At 39.4% G+C, this 20,135-nt stretch overlaps 1 protein-coding gene across 2 annotated transcripts in view; it reads right to left on the reverse strand.

Annotated features, from left to right (window-relative positions):
• Positions 1-2,470: 2,470 nt before the first annotated feature.
• The window catches only part of LOC107187619 (flocculation protein FLO11-like), a 47,993-nt gene continuing 30,328 nt past the window's right edge, over positions 2,471-20,135 (reverse strand). For both annotated transcript variants that reach the window (XM_015575761.1, XM_015575760.1), the window contains exons 5-10: positions 17,674-17,842; positions 9,776-9,959; positions 8,616-8,887; positions 7,094-7,586; positions 6,306-6,443; positions 2,471-3,353 (exon numbers count right to left, since the gene is read on the reverse strand). In XM_015575761.1, the coding sequence (XP_015431247.1) occupies positions 2,953-3,353; positions 6,306-6,443; positions 7,094-7,586; positions 8,616-8,887; positions 9,776-9,959; positions 17,674-17,842 (1,657 nt within the window). In that variant the 3' untranslated portion in view covers positions 2,471-2,952. The remainder of the gene's footprint in view (positions 3,354-6,305; positions 6,444-7,093; positions 7,587-8,615; positions 8,888-9,775; positions 9,960-17,673; positions 17,843-20,135) is intronic.

Raw genomic sequence — 20,135 nt, forward strand, 5'->3', positions numbered from 1 at the left:
ATAAAAGCCTAAATCGATCAAACACGTCCGTAAATTTAACTATGTAACAGTCCTCGTGACTAAAATTGCATAAACTAAGTGACTCGCGAAACCAAAATTTCGATCGTCGTTCTCACTGTCGCGTCATCTTCGAAAAATATCAAAACCATTCACAGACTTTATACAATAGTTCAGCACAGTGTATTCTCCAAAAAGAAAATTATTTCGTGTTATTCGTAATAAAGATCTTTGATGTATTTATGAAAAATTGTCATTTCAATTTATATTCGTACACGCATTTGGGGCAAACCGTCCGTACCAATTGAAAATATACCAACCGTTAACGGTCTCGCATCGAGTATATCAAATGAAAGCTCGAAAATTAACGTTGCATGATGAAACATAAATTTCTACTTACGCATAGAAAGCAATTTAAACTAGTACGGTAAACGATTACGTGTGTACAAGTATGTAGTCCCAGGGTTTCTTTTGCGAACACGACGAAGAAGCTTCGATTATTATGCAAAATAATAATGTTCCGTCCGCGATCACGTTACTCTTGTTGATATTATCAAGTCACAGCTGAGCGTCATTGAAATGAACCCGATGAAAATTTTTGAAAAAAAAAAAAAAAAAAAAAAAAAAAAAAAAAACAAAGGAATTTTCTGTCGATTTCTGTCTTTTCTCTCGATTTTACCCTAAACGATCCTTATCGTTATTAATTGCCTTTCCTCTGTTTATTTCACTAGCGGTCACATAGATCTTTTTTTAAACACATTTACCACCACGACGATTACTGACATAATACTTTACGTTCACCTCCACGTCGGTCACCGGTGACCGTCACAAAATAGAAATTCAAATGTCAAATAATAAGATCAGCGTGAACGGAAAGTCAGCCGCAATAGGCATAGCAGTGAACGTGTTAACACGTTCCTTGACCGAGTGGGACCATCGATGGCACATGACAGACTTCCAGTTTTGACCTTCGCGGCGTGAACGGAACGTCACGCTAGAAGGCCTGGGTGCATGGAACGTGTTAATAAATGGATTAACGGAAGTTTATGCGTTTACAGTACTCCTCGACTTACGAAACGCAATATAAAATACAAGTTTTAGTCAATTGTAACGCTGCTTGCGTATTATTATAAACGCGGTAAAGCCTCTGATATAGAATTTAAAGTTTGATGCAATTTTTCATTCTACGAAATAGTATCGAAAATTTTGAATTTGCATAAACTTTCGCGGTCTATTGATAAGAGCAATAAAATAATGTGACAAACACTGGTGGAGTCATCCTACCTGTTCGAATGTGTTATTCATTCTAATAAGATGATGAACGATATATCATAATGTTTATACGTTTCATTGATTATGGGTACGGTGACCACACAGTGAGTCCTGTTGCAGATACATGACTTCTCTTGATTTACAGCCGGATGACTAACCAACCACCAAGTCCTGAATGTATTCGGTGGGCCAACGCGAACGCACGATGCATGCTCAAATATATTTGTAAAATAAATATAAGCGAATAATAAATACTTGAGCGTGTTTGTAAATGTACACACCGTGTGCTCCTTGGCGTAATTACGACGAAAAGAGAACCTTAATTTTCTTTTTTTTTTGTTCACGAACCGAATTTCCCGAAAGTAAACGCAGGCGTATTAATAATGCTCGTCGATAATCGTTTCTCCACAGCCACTATATACGATAATTTAAAAAAAAAAAAAAAAAACAAAAATAAGCACATGCATATATCATCCATCCGATTTCAAGATTTCGATCAATTTCAAAACATTTAAACCAATCTTATCGTTAAAAATTCATTAATTTAACATCACTCTAAACGCAGTCGTTTATGTCCTGTCCAACTTTTGCCGAACTTCCCCAATTGCGACATGATACCAAGGGAAAATAGTACGGGCCCGTGTTCGATTCAACCCTGCCACGAGTCTAACGGGCCTTTATCGATCCGATCGCAATTTTTACGCTTTTCCAACAAACCCATTTCACCCAAACCGTGTTCTATTTCGTTCAAAAATGTTCTTATATTCGCGACGAGTATTATAAAAACATTGTTGCCAACACGCAACGTCGTTATTTCATATGTATTGCTGTAAACCGACGACCGTGGCAGGGTTAAAAAAAATCGCACGGACAAAGTGACGACGCAACAAGCCGTCACACGATTACGGAGTGAACAAACGGGATTTTCAATATTATATAATAACACATATATAAGATCAATCCCGAATGAATGTTTCTCGCAGAAGCTTCAAAAGAACGTTTCACGTGTAATGTAGTACGAACAATACTTCGAGTGAAATCTCGGATTCACCCCCTATATCTTGTCATATAGGCCAGGTATCCGTCAGTGTCTCTCACGTACTTTACAGCTGGCTGATCGCAACATTTTCATAATGTTCGAATACATTCAACCGCAAGAGGTGAGAGTGGTAGCGTCTACTTCTATCGAAGTAGTCCTCGGGGTACCTTACGCAATCGTGCAAGTCGAGCAAAGGCTTTCCAACAGCATCTCAGTCGGGTTTAACTCTTTGGAAGAGCTTGAAAAGCGTCGAATGTGAATCAAGAGGAGCGCAAGCTCGACGATTAAAAAATAGAATATAACTTTCCTTCCTTCGATGTCGGGGGGAGTACAGCGCGCGATGGATAAAACCGTTCCCTCCTCTCTCTCTCTCTCTCTCTCTCTCTCTCTCTCTCTCTCTATCCAGGATGCTAACTCTGCAGTCGCGTTCGTCTGAATCCGCGCGTTAGCCTACGCGACCAGATGATGTCGTTTCACGCGGCGGTTATCGAACCGATACGCGTCGAAGATGTCGCGTAACGACGGAACACGGGGTCGTGTCGATCGAACACAGCCGATCCATCACCAGTGTTGCTGGTGGGTACCTCGACACACCGATACGGGACAGTCTTTCCTCAAACGAATTTCAACTTCCTTTGATTCTGTCAGACGGTCGAGTGCGTGGTCGAGGAGGGTTGCGTGCTGGACGCCGTCGTCGACTGTGGCGCGGACGTTGACGGCGAGCTGACCACAACGACAGGCTTCACCAATGTCGTGGTGTTGATGTACTGAGCGTTCACGATCGGCATCTGGGCGACCGATTTCAGGATCGGCGTGGTGACAATTTTACCGGCGAGACTCGACGGGGCCAGGATATGAGCGGTCACTTGATTCCCCTGCGAGACGACGGTCATCGGCGTAACGATTGGCGTCAGGCCGGATATAGGTGTGTGCGGGCCAACAATGTGCGCTATACCCTCTGTGGACGGAGCATTCTGCATCACTGTCGAGCCGGGTTTACCTGTCGTGGCTTGAAGCGATACACCTGCGTGGCTCAGTGTTAATCCTGTAACCCGCAAGAGTAAATTACACGATCAGCTGCGCTGCGTGGCGATTAGATTAAATGGGACTTACGAGAACACACACTGCGTGGTCGTAACTATAAAAACAACCCTAACATTTGCTAATCCTTATGCACTGCGGTTAAAATAAAAACCATTTTTTTTTTTTTTTTTTTTTTTTTTTTTTGGGAATCTATCGCTTCCTGGAGAAACGTTATTCTTCGACACGATTTCGGGCATAGCATACTTGGGTTGTTTTTATTTTTACCACAATACGTAAGAATTGAAAATTTTAGGGTGGTTTTATAGTTATGCCACGCAGTGTAGGTATATTAGGTAGGTACTGCGAAAAGTTTGCCCCATTTTTAACTGAAGGATGACCAATGTGCATCACCCGAGACACAGACTTTAAGCCTACGTTAAAACGTAGGCTAACAGCTTTTACAACGTTTACACGAGATTTCGATATGGATCAGACATGACCCGGCTACGCCTTCCACGCGTTTGTCTTCTCAGGAATGAATCATGTGTCTTGATGTTTCGGAAGAATACAGAATATCGTATATTTAATGGACTCATTATTTAACCGTCTTTAAGATAATCGTATTATTTTAGTTAAGTGAGTTACAGATGGAATACGTAACGAATTAGACACGATATAGTAGAACCTCGAAACGAACCTTCGTAATCGAATTTTCTTAAATAATCGAACTATGGTACATTAAAGCACAAATGACTGTTTTTTTTTCTTCTTTGTACGTATGGTATTAGTAACAGAAATTTTATTATTTTACGTGATTTTTATTCAGCTTCAATATCATTTTTCTTGATACGATAAGTTTCGATCAACTTTCATTGCCTATTTCATAAGTAAATATACGGAGTGTTCCACTTAAGACCAAACACCTAAGTAGCTTGTTTACTTTTAATGATATGAGAATTGTTAAATGTATTTAGGTGTTCAGTTTTAGGTGAGACAACTTGTATAATATTTAAAAATATTAAGCTACTAATACACACGTCCTGCAGTCCAGCTCGTAATAAACATACTATAGGAGTTATCTGTAATATCTCACATAACCGAAAATTAATTAGTTAATCAAGGCTGTGTATAGTAAGCACCGTGTAGATATTGACACGATATAATTGATGATAATGTAACTAAAACAACTGGAAACTGCAAAAAATGCTGTATGCAATCTGAATAATTTTTTAAAGCGATTGTTAAATATAATGTTAGATATTTTAGAATAAAATTATTTAGTTGAAAAATTGCTTAATTACAGCCCACCAGAACAAGAACAACAACTTTCCGCAGTCCTACGAAAAGAAATAATGTTACAAAAAATGATGTCAATCATCTTCAAAGCGACCCGTATAGAACATACATACGGATCGTTCTGCAATGAATATTTTATTTTTGCATCATTCATTACAAAATCGCAACAGTGCGACTCTGCCTTTGGTATATGATGCTATTTTATTTTATATTTCAGAAAAAAAATCCTAAGGAGAAATTCAGACCGGGCAAGCGGGACTAGAACCCGCGGCCCTTCGAGATCTCTTTGGCTGGCCTATGCCTTAACGACCATAGCCATTGTACCCTCCCACTTTCTACAGTTTTCCAATTCTACTTATGCCTGTATAACTCAAATAATTCCTATTGCTTAAAATATTTTTATCTGTATATACTGTTTACTACTGATCAGTTAAAAACATTTATGTTAAATTTACATTTCTAAAGGTTTTAGTTTCTCCCTAATAAGTTTTTGACCTTCGGGTCACACTGGACAGTTGCGTATTTTCACATGAGCAGCCATATTGTAATATTCGAGCTACATTGGTCGATTGTGGAAACAAAACATCCTCATATGCTCAATAATAGCAAAATTGGTATGACTAGCAAAGTTATATGGCGTTATAGAGGGTTAACCATTAACTCCAGGCGACTCGTATCAGAGAGAATAATTTCAATTTCGACAATAGTGTGCCACTTATTGTCAATTGAAGGTACTCAAACGTTAGAGAGCTTCCAAAATTCTCCAGTAGATTGTACTAATGAAGGAAAAGTTCGAATTCGTCTCTGAGACGAGTGGTCTATAATTAAGGATTAAGGAAACATTCTATAGTTTGGAGAAAAAATAAACCCTTTGTGGAAAATTGTTGACTACAAATCCTTTTATCCAAATTTAAAGAAGTATTAATATTAGAAAGGTTTAAAGGACGTAGTGTCCAGATTACTGCACAAGCACGAATAACTTTTTTTCCAAACTGGCCACATAGATATATCCGATAAAGCACTGGATCAACTAACTTGCATTTTTATAGACAAGTTGGGAATATACCTCGCTGTGTCCTTTACCACTTACTATTGGGATGGTGGACGGATGGAAATAAATGAACGACCACCGTTTACATCATCAACATTACAACTTTGTAAAGTTTATATACATAAATCAAATTGTTGTCCACTAAAATACATTTTCATTTCCATTTTATCGATATTGCAATATCTTCAAGTTTATACATGTCGTACATCGTTTTACTTGTGGACCAATATTTCGTCAAAGAGATATATACGCCAATCTAATAGTTCATGAGATTTTTAAATGATTACATCATTCAACTTTTAAGTTAAAGGCTGTTTTCGACGACTTAATATGCTTGACCCTCCATGTGTCATGTTTTCCATCCTGATCGGATGATAGACGCGTGGTCAGGCACAAAAAAAGGTTTTCCGCTTCGATATTCTCGACATTTCTGTGGCTACATTGTATATTGTTACCCCAGAATTTCAGACAAGTATGAGGGTATTGCTGAACAAACTTTTCGAGGAATTTTCAATAAAACACAGAATCTTTTGCTCTTGTATATGTTGAAAGAAATACGAATATGTTCCTCGAAATGATAACATTAGACGAGTGACGGGATTGGAATATGTTGAAACACAAGCATACCATTTGCTGGGAGTATGTTTAATTCGGCACCACCTGGTAATCTAGTCAGCTCTGATCCATTTCCACCGACGAGTGTCACACCACCGACCATTTTATGCGTGGTTTGTGCGTCTCCTGCTCTTATCCTTGTTTGAGCGTCTGTAACAGAATTTTACGTTGAAGACATTATTAAGGATTAGACTGCAACTTATTATAGGACAATAATATGGATAATCCTCGCGTTAAACTTCAGATGAAACAAAATGATTAAGTAGGATGCACCATCAACTCTATATACCATAAATTAAATAATACAAACAAATGTTATAGACAGACGCTGCATTGTTTTGAGGGAGACGTAACATGTATTAACCCCTAACTACCCTAAAATGTTCACAGGCATAGACCACACAAAAACTGACACTGACTTTTAAATACTCCAACGCATCCACCCATAAAGAATCGCTCGTGACAATATTACAACCCCCTCAAATCTTCAAAACTTTCATAAACAGCATTTCCCCTTACTACTTCAAACAATAACGCTATTCTGTACGTATAAACTTGACGGCACACTCCATACATTATACATCAAGAAACCAAAAGTACCTATAAAAAAAAAAATCTAGAACTGCTCTAACTGCTTATGAATCAGCCGACACTATGCCACAACGTGTTTGGTGTTCTCACTAATGAACTGAAACGAAGAATAATCGGCTCCAGTCGAGCATCATCGTCCACGTCGGAGGATTATCCGGCAAAACTGTCCACAATCGGATCGTCGCCCCGAAAAATTCTATATTACTCACTCGACACGTTCAACGCAGGAGAATGCGCGGCGAGAACTAACGGCCTTCCCTCGTTCGCCGAATGCACAAATGTGACCGGCCTGACGTCATTGGCGGACGACTGCACGGCTAAGGCCAACGACCTGTCGTTGTTGGACAGATTAGAATGCACGAACGTCACCCTGTTGTCGTTGGCCGTGGACGAGTGAACGACCAACGCGACGGGCCTTGGCTCGCTTCCAGTGTTCGATTGCACGGCGATCAGCGGCCTCGATTGATCCGCAGAATTCTGCACGGCCAACGTCAACGGTCGAGATTCGTTGTTGCCGGCCGTGTGCGCGACCAATAGCTGCCTGGTGTCGCCTGGTATCACCCTCAGGCTCGGCCCAAGGTGCTGTAACGTCGGGACGATTGTCGCCAGGCCCTGGTTCGTGTTCAACATCTGTGCGCTGATCGGCAAATGCAGCTGATGCGGCTGCTGGACTATGCCGGTCGGCGATGTGTTCACTTTCTCCTGGAAGCAAAGTCAAAACCGAATCGTTTAGGGACTAATCTATTCGTTCGGTCCAGCTTGGTGAATTTTACCAGGGAATATCACCCCCAAAGCGAAATTTTTTTTCGTCGTTCAAACTGGCATGAATTTGTAGAGAATTAAAAATGATTGAACACGTGTTTTTTTGTTTTTGCTTCAAAACGGTTTGAGGGGGTGAGACGGCCAATATAATTCTACGTTAAAAATTGCGCAATTTTCCTTTCAAACATTTTTCGATACGAGAATCAATTTACACGTAATCGTAAAAAGTATTTCGAGTGGCGAACTTGAAGGGGTTGTTTCACCTCTTCAAACCTTTTTTTTTTAGCAAAAACAAACAAAATACGCGTTCAATAGTTTTCAATGCTCCACAAATTCATACCAGTTTGAATGACGAACAAAAATTTCCCTCTGGAAATATATCCTTGTTTCAAACACTTCACCGCGGTGATCGCAGAACGAATAATATTTATTTACAAGCTCTCGCGGTGAAAAGCGTTTTGGACGTCGATGAAGTATTTACACAGAAAAATCATCTTTCTTTGAGTGAAAGTAAAAACAAAAATATTATGTAATCGTACGTAGAAATTAGCAACTTCGATTAATAATGCCTTCTTGATTACTGAATTGTAAGATTATGTTCTCGTGGTATTTTCTATTCAAAAATTCAGTTTAAAATTACAGACGTATCTTCATACAATTACTATTAAACCCAAGTACCCGTGGTAGCGTTGGTTACTCGGCCAGTAGACTCGCGCTCTGATTGGTCGAGGTTTCTCGTTAATATCTCGTTAACAAACCCTCGGATAACATTTTTGCTAAGGAAAAAGTTGTTTCAAATCATCCCAGGAACCCCTCATTTCTGAGAGTCGAAGCTATTTTGGGATACCCTGTATATATCATACGCGTAACAATCTAACGTTTTGGTTGGGCACGTTAATCGAGTCATCATGTGTGGTATAACGTTTCTGCAGCGGACAACACTTTGTTCCTTCGGTGTTCGAGATTTACCTGCGCGGGGGTAGGAATGCTAGGCGTAGACGTTCCAGGACTTGAGCTTGCAGGTGGACTTTCCCTGGAACTTTGCGCGAGGTTCAGACCCTGCGTCTGGCAGACAACAGCCGCGGTCGCGACTTGATTATGAATATTGGAAGCGGTGCTGCTGGTGGTTTGAAGCGTCTGCGGTGAACTGGCAGTTGCCGCGCTGCTCAGGCTGCTGGTGCTGCTGTACCTCGTGCCGCCCCGAGCGAGCCCCGTAACGTCGACCTCCATATTTTCTGAAACTTTAACAGAACTTAATTCAAAATAAATCTTTACAGTCGGAGTTCACGATTGGTCGGTAATTTTTAACTCTAGATGTCCCGAGATTCGGGTCGATTACGATTGTTTTTGAAAACCATACTAGCGGATGACGCGGTTTTGCGCCAGAACCGAACGGAACTAATTACTACCGGTAGAGCACATCTTGTAATGGGAACTTTGATGATTCGAAAATACCAATTTTTTGTTGAAACATTGCAGATTTGTAAGGTACCTAAATATCGGAGGCATTAGTTTCTGCTACTTTATTCGGTTCCTTAATATGTTCAATCTATTATATATGTTATATTATATGTATATTGTGTGATTATTAGCAGCAACAACGGTAAGCTTAACATATGTTCAGACGACTATTGCTTTCCCACTAAGCTAATATTTATTTATTCCACGCCTATATTGTATTGCACATCACGATAGGATTCGTCGTAAAGATTGTGGTAAGCTTAGAAGAACATAAAAAGAAAGAACATTACAAGCTGAGAAACTATAAAATTTACAAGAAAACAATAATATACGCTAACAACAACAAAAGGGTCGATATCTACAGTATGCCCGATTTAAATGTACTTAGAATTTATAACTCATATTATGAGTTTGAAAATTCAATATGGCATCGTATTGTATAGTTTACTTTTTTTCGGAAAATTAGTTTATCAGTTTGGTTTCTGAAATACTCATATGTTGCCAAATAATTATTAACAGAAAGATTTTTATAACAAAACTGGGTATTAGTATCGATTTAAAAAAAAGTTATAGAATTTGTTCAGTAGGCTAGATGCAACAGGACCGTTCACGGTAACGATCCTCCAATTGTTTCGAGCATATTGTACCTGTTACAATCGGAAACTTACCGCTTTTCGTAGCTGTTACGTCGGTAGCCGAATTCTGTTCCGGCAGAAGAGTATTAAAATCAATGTGATCCCAGGTAGCTGCGAGCTCCTTCTTTAAAGCTAATAATCTTTGCTGGGCAGCAATCTTTTCCCTGGCAAGCCTTTCCATCTCGTGCTCGTAGTCCCTTTCCTTCCTCCTCAACGTCTACAACAGAGTTATCGCAACGTTGTAGAAACATCATTTCCGCCCCCGAGAGTATTGTTATATTCATCCGAAACTTTTTCTACGAAAAACTGGATTAACCCCCTACTGCCCAGCGTAACTTTCGAGGTCATATTCCAGTTTTTACTGTTATCAAAGAAATGGGAATGTTTCTCTCTCTTGACCAATGTAAACATGTTTTTTTTTTTTTACGACGCGTTGAAGAATATGTATATAGTGTATTAAATAGAAGCAGTGCTTTGAATTGAAATGAAAAAAGTATCATTTACTGCAGAAATCCGAGATTACTTTCTAGACAATCCAATATGCTGAAAAAACTGAACCCTCCGAAATAGAAAATTTAACTTCCATGTGTTCAACTGGGTCAGTAGTGAACGGTATATACGAATAAAAAAAGTTTTGCACAATAAAAATTAATTCGGGCAGCAGGGGGTATCATATTTATGCTTTAAAACTCTCATTTTTAGAATTCTTTCAATTGTAAGTTTGCTCGGAAAAAATAGATTGATTTTCGTCATCGATAAATGTTTGACGTTTCATTCTCAGATATTACGCTATATAAGATATTTCCAATTAACGTAACTTTGAAAATAATACTTTTTATACTCCGCTGTAGAGAAAGAAAAAGTATACTGCGTGTTGGCTTGTATACTCATCAGTTGGATAATTATTCTGTGGCGAATTATATTTACAAGATTGTAAATATCGCTGCTTGGAAGTTAAAGGTATTTTTTCGTATAATTTAATAGCTTTGATCACACAATTGCACATTTTAACTGCACCGGTGGGTTAAGGTGTATAAGAAGTATCTAAGTATCCGACATGATTTAATTTTATATTATAAAACTTTTGAATATTTCTAACAGTGTTAAAGAAACAGACCAATCCAACTGTATAGTGCATAAAATATAAATCGGCAAAAGTAGTGTATTAAATTCTGAAAAATAAAGTTTTTCCGTATTTTTACAATTTGACAGTGTTATTAAACGAATCTGGAATATTTTGCATCGACTAGATCAGGTAAATATTCTGGATAATTAACGGATCCTAAAAGAAATAATCCATAGAGTAAGGAAACTTTAGAATGTACACAAACTTAATTAAAAGAAATTACCACCATTGGTAGCTTACTAATTGGCTTTCGGTACGACCAAAGGCATTAGAGTTTTGTGACGAGTACAAGTGGAACATCTAAATTATAAAGTTTCATAATTCGATACTCCCTGTTCTTGAAGTTTGAGGTATTATATTTCAGGTTAAACGATAGAAAACCTTTTTTATTCTTTACCTGGCTCAATCTTAACCCTTCACTGTAGACTATTCGTCTCCGAGATAAATAATCCGACAATTTTGTGACACTTTTAACCTTTTCAGGGACGAATATATTAAGATCAAAAGAACAATTTTTTTTTTATTTTTCAGGTGTTTTTCAAGCATCGCTCTAATAAATTACCTTTCGATAAGTCTTGCTAAATCGGTAACAAATGACCTTCAATACATTTGGTGAAACGAGGTGGCCGATGGTCACGTCTTACAAAATCGGCTGTAACTCCGTTATTTTGACAAATTAGATCAAATTTTGAGAATATGTTTTTCAAGCGTTATACTTTCAATGTATGAACCCAAACACTGATTTCTTGAAGCCATGACACGAGAATTCCCCCTTTAAGAAGGGTAAGAGTTACATACCGCGAGTAACAGTTACGTTATTGTTTTTCTAAGATCGACTGCCGGAGACGCGGGCATGGAAAAGCAAGAGAAAGCCGATAGAAATATTTTCGCCTCATTTTCAAAAGCGTGCACACGTTCGCGCGAATGTCACATGATACTCCTTCGGACACAGGACACCTCTCCCTCGAAATACGATAAGGCTTTGCGTTTGACGTCAGCATTGCACACAGTGACACGTGAAGGAACGTGTGCACATGACCACTAGCCACCAAGCGATACACACGCTTCCACGGAAGCTCGAAGGGGGGGAGAGGGGTGAGGAGGAAAATGCAAGGACGAAATTCTTTATGTGTGTAATTCAAATCTGATCAAGTGCGGCCCGATTCGTGCCTCGTTTGAATCGCGACCGGTGCTCGACAAGTCACGCAGATCGAAGCTGAGAACTCATGATAATCGGACTACTGGCCTCTATACTCTTATAACGTGGATTATACGAACTTCGGTAATGTAAAAACTTCTCTTGGAGCCTGATTAAGAACTCCGATGAAACCTTACCAAGACCTTAATGATATCTTGCTTTTCCACTTCTTCTGCGGCGTAGTCTTATTTCCATGTGAAAGTTGAAATTTTGTTGAATGTGTAGTCGATTTTGTTTAAAGTTTTATTATGAAAATTTGTGAATTACTTGAAAAACACAGAGTGTGGTTTATTGGATAAAAGAATTTAATAATAACTACCAGGTAAGCGACGCCGCACAGTGGTTTGAAATCGCGAAAACGTGGTAAAAACGCTCGAAAAATTGAAATTCAAAAATGGATGCTCTTCTGTTACGGGTCAATAGCTGGAATATACAGTGTGTCATCATCTGAGGACACTTATTTTGGAAATTATGAATGGTACGAAAAAATGTGTTTCGGGCAAAAGTCTATATTTACATAAAACTCCGCAGTCTAGTAATTTCGAAACCACTGTGCTCTGGCTTGTGGCGGGTGTTTCGAAGAATTCGCTAGCTGTCCTGAATGCGTTAAAACGGCGATAAGCGTGTCGTGTGACATCAGCGAAACGGTTTCGTAAAGAAATGCACGGGACAACGTGCGCTACCCGCTACCAACGCGATCCTGATACGGTACACGTGGTAGAGGTTGGTTAACCATATAGGCCTGGTGACCGTGCAACACCAACATAGTAAACCCACGAGCCCCTGGCCACCGGTCATCGATCGTCGCCATATTTTATCGCTTGGTCTGCTTCTGTTTATACTCAATTTCAATATTTTTACATAGGCTGGGGCATTCAACCCTTTGCACTCTGACGGTGTGTCTCACTCGCCACGCGATTCTTTTATTATTAATATGTATAAATATAATATTGGGTTTTTCAAAAAGTAATTTCGTTTCTTTTTTCCTCTGCAACGTGGTTAAGACTCGACATGGTGCTCCACCAGAGAGCCTAAGATTATTAAGGTAAGCCGGCCGCGGAGAGAAAAGCGGAAATCTGCGACGTGCCAGGCAGGGGAAGGGGGAGTTTAAAAAGAGAGAAAGGAGAGCAAGGCAGCCGTGCATGAAGAAGAACGCAGAGACAGAGATGAGATGATCGAAGGGGTTATTCGCACACAAATATAAACAGACGGAGAAGAAGGCCTTTTTGTCGTTGGAACGAGCATGAACCGTGCTACCGAGGAAAGGGGATACGTCTACTAGAAAGCAAGGGATAGCCAGACGTGTGCAAGAGCAAAACAACAACGCGAGACAAAGAAGAGCGTATCGGGGAAGGGGGAAAGATCACGAGAAAGACGGAAATACAGAACAGAAATAGAGGACAGACACACTTACACACACACACACACACACACACACACGCAGGCGCAGGGGCCTAGAGAGATCGGAAAGAGACGGTGAAGGGGGTCGAAGGGGAAGGAGAACGAAGGTCGTTACATGAATAGGCGCACGCGCGGCCTGCAAGCACGTGGTTAAACCGCCTCCAACACACAGCCCCCGCGAGCACGATATAACACACGCCACGGATATTGCAAATAATGCTTTCGTTTCTTTCTACCTTATCGAGGCACTATCTGCCGTGTCGCAAGTGTCACGACGGATCGTTTTACTTTATGAAATTTCACTGTGTAATAGCCTAGGGACCAACAGCGAGGGCCTACCAAGCCTGAAGGCGACAAAGTGCACGCTGTGTATGTGTGCGTGTGTTGCTTGCTCCCTTGTATCTTTGTTGGATCACCTAGCCTTCTCCTAGCCGGGATTCACAAAGGAGTTACCATGATAGATCAGCGGCATGATAAGGGACGTGGGTTAGAATCTTCCGAAAAGAAATGAACCGGTAAGAGTAACTTAATGTGGCTAAGGGTTTGAAGTCATCGACCATCCCCAATTGAACATCCATAGAATGTGTACCTGTGTACAGGCTGAGGCAAAAGTAACTTAGGGATTCGTTTCCTTAGTAATTTGAAAAGGGATAAAAACTGATACAGACTTCTCTCGATTATAGTCCCGAACTCGGGTCCGTGTCGGGACAATAATCTTACAGGAGCAAATGCTTCAGACTCTCGTAAATTTTTTTTTTTGCTCGAAGCTCGATCCTCGGCAACAAAGCTGTTGGGGGGGGGGGCAACAAAGAATGCGCTTGACAGTTTCCACTCCCCCTCCCCAGTGACGGGGATAACGCCTGGACAATAATCGTGTAGAACAAGCCAGACGATAACCGAAATTTAAGTTTATTTTTTCTTAGTTTATGAAATATTTAATGTTCAGTGCCGAGGAGCCTTCGAACACACATCAAGGATTTACTGTAAACGAAAAGCTATATCAAGTAATGCATTAAAAATCTCGGATTCCCAACACCTTGTTCCCGAAATAACCACCTTTTTCACCGTCCTTTTCACAAGCTAATATTTATTAACCCCGCGGCTGTTAATCGAACATCAATCTTTTATCGTGGCCACTCAAGTGTCACACGATAATAATTACATTGCACTTCAGGCGCTGTCCATGCATATTCAAGGAGAGTACGTTTATCCGCGTTTAACGAAGTCCGACACATAAAAGCGGAACGTTTCCACCGGTTGTGTGCAGATCTCCTGTTCGCATCCGGACACCAAGCGGATGCCTACACTAATCTCGGAAATAATACCGCGGTTTGCTTAACGATCTTGAAAATCTGCCAGCCATTCTGCCAAGTTATTATTGCAACCGGTTAATCGCAGGAGTGCGGTTTAAATGCCGCTGACTTTTAGGCAGAATTTAGGAATTACATTTTCAACTCGAACGCGATTAAAACTGCTTTACTTTCGACGCTATCCTGGGGAAACTGTCTTTGTTGCTACACTCTATACCTCGAAGCAGATCTGGGCACTTCCGAAATGATATTATTTGAAATATTATTTCGGAATATTATTTTCAATAATTTCATTTCAAAATAATGTTCTGATTATTTGAAATCATTCTTAGAAATAACTGTGACATTGTGCTTTGAAATTATATCTGGTGACTACGTCTGAGTTTCGTTTATTGACATTTTTCTGAAGAGTAACATCCCGCTTCCATCTTCCACACCAGTGGAACGATTATTTTCTTTCGCGGCAAACGCCCATCGCTAACAGTAATTCCCTGAATCTAGAAAATATCGAAGCGCAGCGTTGTTTCGTACCTTAACAGCCACCGACAATGGCGTCGAACGATAAAAGTTCGGATAGCAGCGTGTGCCGTACGTGCCATGCGGCGTGACACCGATGGCCGCGTAGTCACGTGGAACCAATATAGGTACAACGACTGCACACACATACACATACACACGCAAACACGAAGAAACGTTCGTGCAAAACACGCACGCGGAGAGGACAGGCCGATTAGAACCGGTGAGACGAACGGAGTTGAGGAACGTGTTGCGTGAGTCGGGAAGAAAAGGATGACCCGAAGGGAGAAAGGCAAAAATAGAACGAGACAGAAAAGTACGTGTGGACAATGCTAAGACGAGAGAGAGTGAGACGGATGACAGGGAACAGAAAGAAGGTGGTGAGAAAGATAGAGAGAGGATCTGGTGGGGAGGACGAAACCGCAAAGATGGGAACGCAACCAGGGAGAAAACGTGAGATGGAAGATACGAACGGTGTGGCGGGCAACTTCTGGGCTCTCGCCGCCAGAGAGAGCTCTGAACCATGGCGATTGGTAGAGGTAGCAATGATTTCTCATGATTTTCCAGCAATTTGGCAATCAAGCACTCATTCAGTAGGTGTAATGCGTAATCTATTGGGTTGTCGGATAAGTCTTAAGGCCCCTTGCCCCTTTAGCTGACGGAAAAGAAAGTTATATTCAGGAATTTTCTTCAAAAGAAAGCAAGGATGTTATGGTAGAAACACTTTATAGCTTATCATTTATCACCAATTATTTCTACTTATATTATTGAAAATTAATATGTTTATAAACACCGACGGTAGTATGGTATTATTCAAATTATGTAATCATTTGATATAAATAGATAGGTACGCGATAATAGAATCCGTAGAAGATTTTATCGTGTCACGGAACGTGTTTACTAAAAAGTAGAAACAGTTGGTAATGGTCAGCCACGCTAGTCCTTCGTCATAGTGTTGCAGTCAAAGAAATAAAAAAGAAATGAGAAAGGTAATTATTGACGATACAAAAATACTCTGAGCGATTCAGTTATAGATTATTCCAAAATACTGTCCGAATCGAGCATTTGGAGAAAGTCGTTACCGTTCGAAATCTGTTAATTCGCCGTATCTTATCAATTACATACATTGACGCGTGACGAAATATACCGAAAATTGTGTATATTAATTACTGTATCAATGATAATGCTACGACACCGGGATGCAAGTAAATCCATTTATTGTGTCAATGTACAATTAAACACAAACAAACAAGTACACTACCGTCCAAAAACTTGTACAATATCATACATTGTACTCAGTTAAAAAATTCTGATCGACCTAAGAGAATTCTTTGTATAGCAATTGAATAAATGTTTCTAAACATGGTGTGATATTATAACTGGAGGTATAACCTGGTAGAGGGGTGATTCTACGTGAAAAAATAAGAGGAGAATATATGTAGAATAAAATTTTTTCATTTGAAATTTCGTTTTCGAGGAAATCAAGTTTGTAAATTAATCTGAAACGCGTGTATTCATAATGGTAGTAAATAGAAACGGAATGCAATTAACAGGCTCGCTAGGTCACGTCCTATTCAATTTGCACGCGTATCCAACAGATTTTCAATGTTGATTATCTTGAAAACGAAGTCTAAAATAAAAAAATTATATTCTACATTTTTTACTTATTATTTCACGTAGAATAACACCGTATTCTGTTGCACCATCAGTTACATGACACCCTGTATATTCGTGCCGGCATGCAAGTAGAAACGGAATGTAATGAACAGACACGTCAGATAACTTCTATTTCAATTGTACGCGTACCTAGCGGATATTCAAATTGGATTATCTCAGAAACAAAGCATCATACGAAAAAATTTTATTCTACATTTTCGATTCATTTTTGCATGTAGAATAATCTCCGCACGGGCTGTATCGTCATTTTGAAAACATCCAGTAGATTTTATGGATTAATGTAGAGAAACTGGATCCAAGTAAAAAATGGGTTTATTAATACAAATTAGTATGAAGGTACGTCATAAACAATCTCTTCACTGAAAATTCTATAATGGTGTGTAATAGTTATAGTATTAATAGACCGTTTTTTAATCTTAACCCACAGACAAAGACAACGTCCTGGTCTTCATTTATTATACAATAAATAAAGGCTAGGCAGTTTTTTTTACCATATCTCCTTCGCTTTTTTTTTTAAATTCCTAAGTGTCAACCTTTTTTCCGGCCGCTATAGGAAAGAGGGGCCTTAACTGGGACCCCTTGTCGTAGGTCACTGCGCAACTAGGGGGCGCTTCCGATCGAAAAATGTACTGCTGAACAGGTTAGGTTATGATAGGTTAGGTCTATATATTGTTCTCAACACAATAAAGGGACGTGCACATACCTGTATATGCCTGATTGCTGCATGAAGAATGGAAAGATTCGAAGACTTCTTCTCGTCCTGCGAGGGTAGCTGCCTCTTTAGCAATTCGAAGCATTCCTTCAGATGCGCTCTTCGATTCTTCTCCAGTTTATTGTGCACCTCCCTCGTGCCAGATCGGATTACGCACGGCCTAGAATAGAGAAACGTACACGTACAGATGTGGTACACGATGTTTCGTGGCCACAATTGCTTTTTATTTCGGAACCAGTCCAAATATTAGAGACCTATCAACTGTTAGCTGTATACCTTAATGCTATTATCTCGTGTCTCAAGCGAACAGGAATAATTTACATGGATTAATGGTACTGAAATGTTAACGCATAAGACACTCGCACAGAAACCGTGCAAACGTTTGATGTGTTTACGATGATCTGACAGAGATGTCCGTCGAATTTGTCATACAATTTCAAAACGATTTGCGTAGAATTCTGGCACCCATCGTGCAAGAGCGTGTGTATTACTCTTGCGCCACTTTCGTACGAAATCGCAACGAGATGATCTGATTACGAGGAAAGAAAATGAAAAAAAAAAAAAAAAAAAGAAACATTGCAAATCTTCTGTATATTTTTATATCGCGTCATATTTTTGAATGAAGTTCGCGTATGTTTGCAGCAGTATTGTTAGGATGGGCATCGTTTGTCCGCAAAATTCCCAGAATAATTGTTCAATAAAAACATAAATTTTGCACGTAAACAAATTTTATTAATTTAATGCTCTACATAAACGCTTCCCCTGTCAATACACGGATTTCAACGATCCAGAAGTCCTTCAAAGACCTTAAGGAAATCGTTTTTGGAGGATTGCTTTAGAACAGTTCGTTACGGTTCTTTGAATTTCCAAAAAGGACTCATGCTGTTTTCCCTTCGTCGAAAATTTGACTTTTGGGAGTAAACAGATATTTGCTGGAGCTAAATCCGGCGAATAGGGTGAATGCAAGTTTTGAAATTTGACTATAGGGTACAAATTGGCTTTTGGGAATAACTAAAAGTCTGTTGGAGCTAAATTCGGCAAATAGGGTGGATGCAAAAGTGTTGAAATTTGACTATGGGGTTTAAATTGATTTTTGGGAGTAAACAGAAATCTGCTGGAGCTAAATCCGGCGAATAAGGTGGATGCAAAAGTTTTGAAATTTGACTATGGGGTGGAAATTGGCTTTTGGGAATAAATAGAAATCTGCTGAAGTTAAATCCGGCAAATAGGGTGAATGTGAAAGTCTTGTCACCTGCTTTTTAGCCAAAAATTGGCTCACAATTGTCAAAGTATGTGCCCGTGCGTTGTTGCGCAAAAAGAAACAATAAATGCGAACAGTAAATCTGGATCCACCCTATTCACTTTATTTAGGCCCAGCAGACTTCTATTTACTATGAAAAGTCTAGATACTATGGTCCAAGGGTTTTTCTAAGTCTGGCTTATTGGAAGAAGCTTGAATGGAAACTTACATAAATAATAATATTAAAAAATAGTAAACATTGAGGAATAGGTCTACAAATATTCATAAAATCGAAACGAAAACCCCCATCTATAAATCACTAGACAGTCTAGACACTAGATTGTTTTCTGAAAAACGAAGATCGAAAGAGAAACGCAAATTCTTGAATGAATTTCGGTAATTAACTTGTACTAATACAAGCGTTTCGACATGATTGAATGAAATATTCAGCAGGTATATCAGCAGAAGAGTAAAAAATTATTCCATGGTACAGTAAAACAGTAATGACGTTTTAACTCATAGCTGCGGCGTACTTACGATGAAGTCGCGATTTCCCACTGCTCGTTGGTAAATGAATATCGCAAAGCTCCTTGTGAAATGGTGTGATTGTGTATGATGATCTGATGTGTCTTGAATAATCTAACACGACTCGGTAACGCACTTAAACTTCACTAACGTTGTGTTTGCACTGACCGAGGGATGTGTTCTGCTTCATGGTTGAATGTATTCTGTCTGATGGTTGTATGGTGGAAAATGTAGAACTTTGATTGGTGTATGTTGTGAAAGAAATGGTGAAGGAGTGGTTAGAAAGATGGAAGAAGTGGGGCGTGGTGTATGTATTATTTTTTGGGATTCCTGAAAGTCAGCGTCGAAATACAATGAAGAATGGTTTTTAGGACAGTGAATATTTGCACGTGATGTGCAGCTGTTCAGGAATCCCCGTTTATGGCAATTTGCTGACCGTATTGACGGCCCATGACCTACGACCATTGCCTATCTGCGTTAGATCGCAACTAACAAATAAAAAATAATTCATATGTATACGATAAATACATATGAAACTAGCTGCGTATAAAATAAACAATGAAATTGTATTTACACGGCATAAGTCATTTTTAATGAAAGAGTGACTTACACTGATTGACTTCTGAACACTCCACTTTATATTTTCGGTGTTATTATGACTTCAATAATAATAAAGTATTAGCTTCTT

The sequence above is a fragment of the Dufourea novaeangliae genome, unplaced genomic scaffold (assembly GCF_001272555.1).
Source record: "Dufourea novaeangliae isolate 0120121106 unplaced genomic scaffold, ASM127255v1 scaffold89, whole genome shotgun sequence".
In the NCBI taxonomy this organism is placed as follows: domain Eukaryota; kingdom Metazoa; phylum Arthropoda; class Insecta; order Hymenoptera; family Halictidae; genus Dufourea; species Dufourea novaeangliae.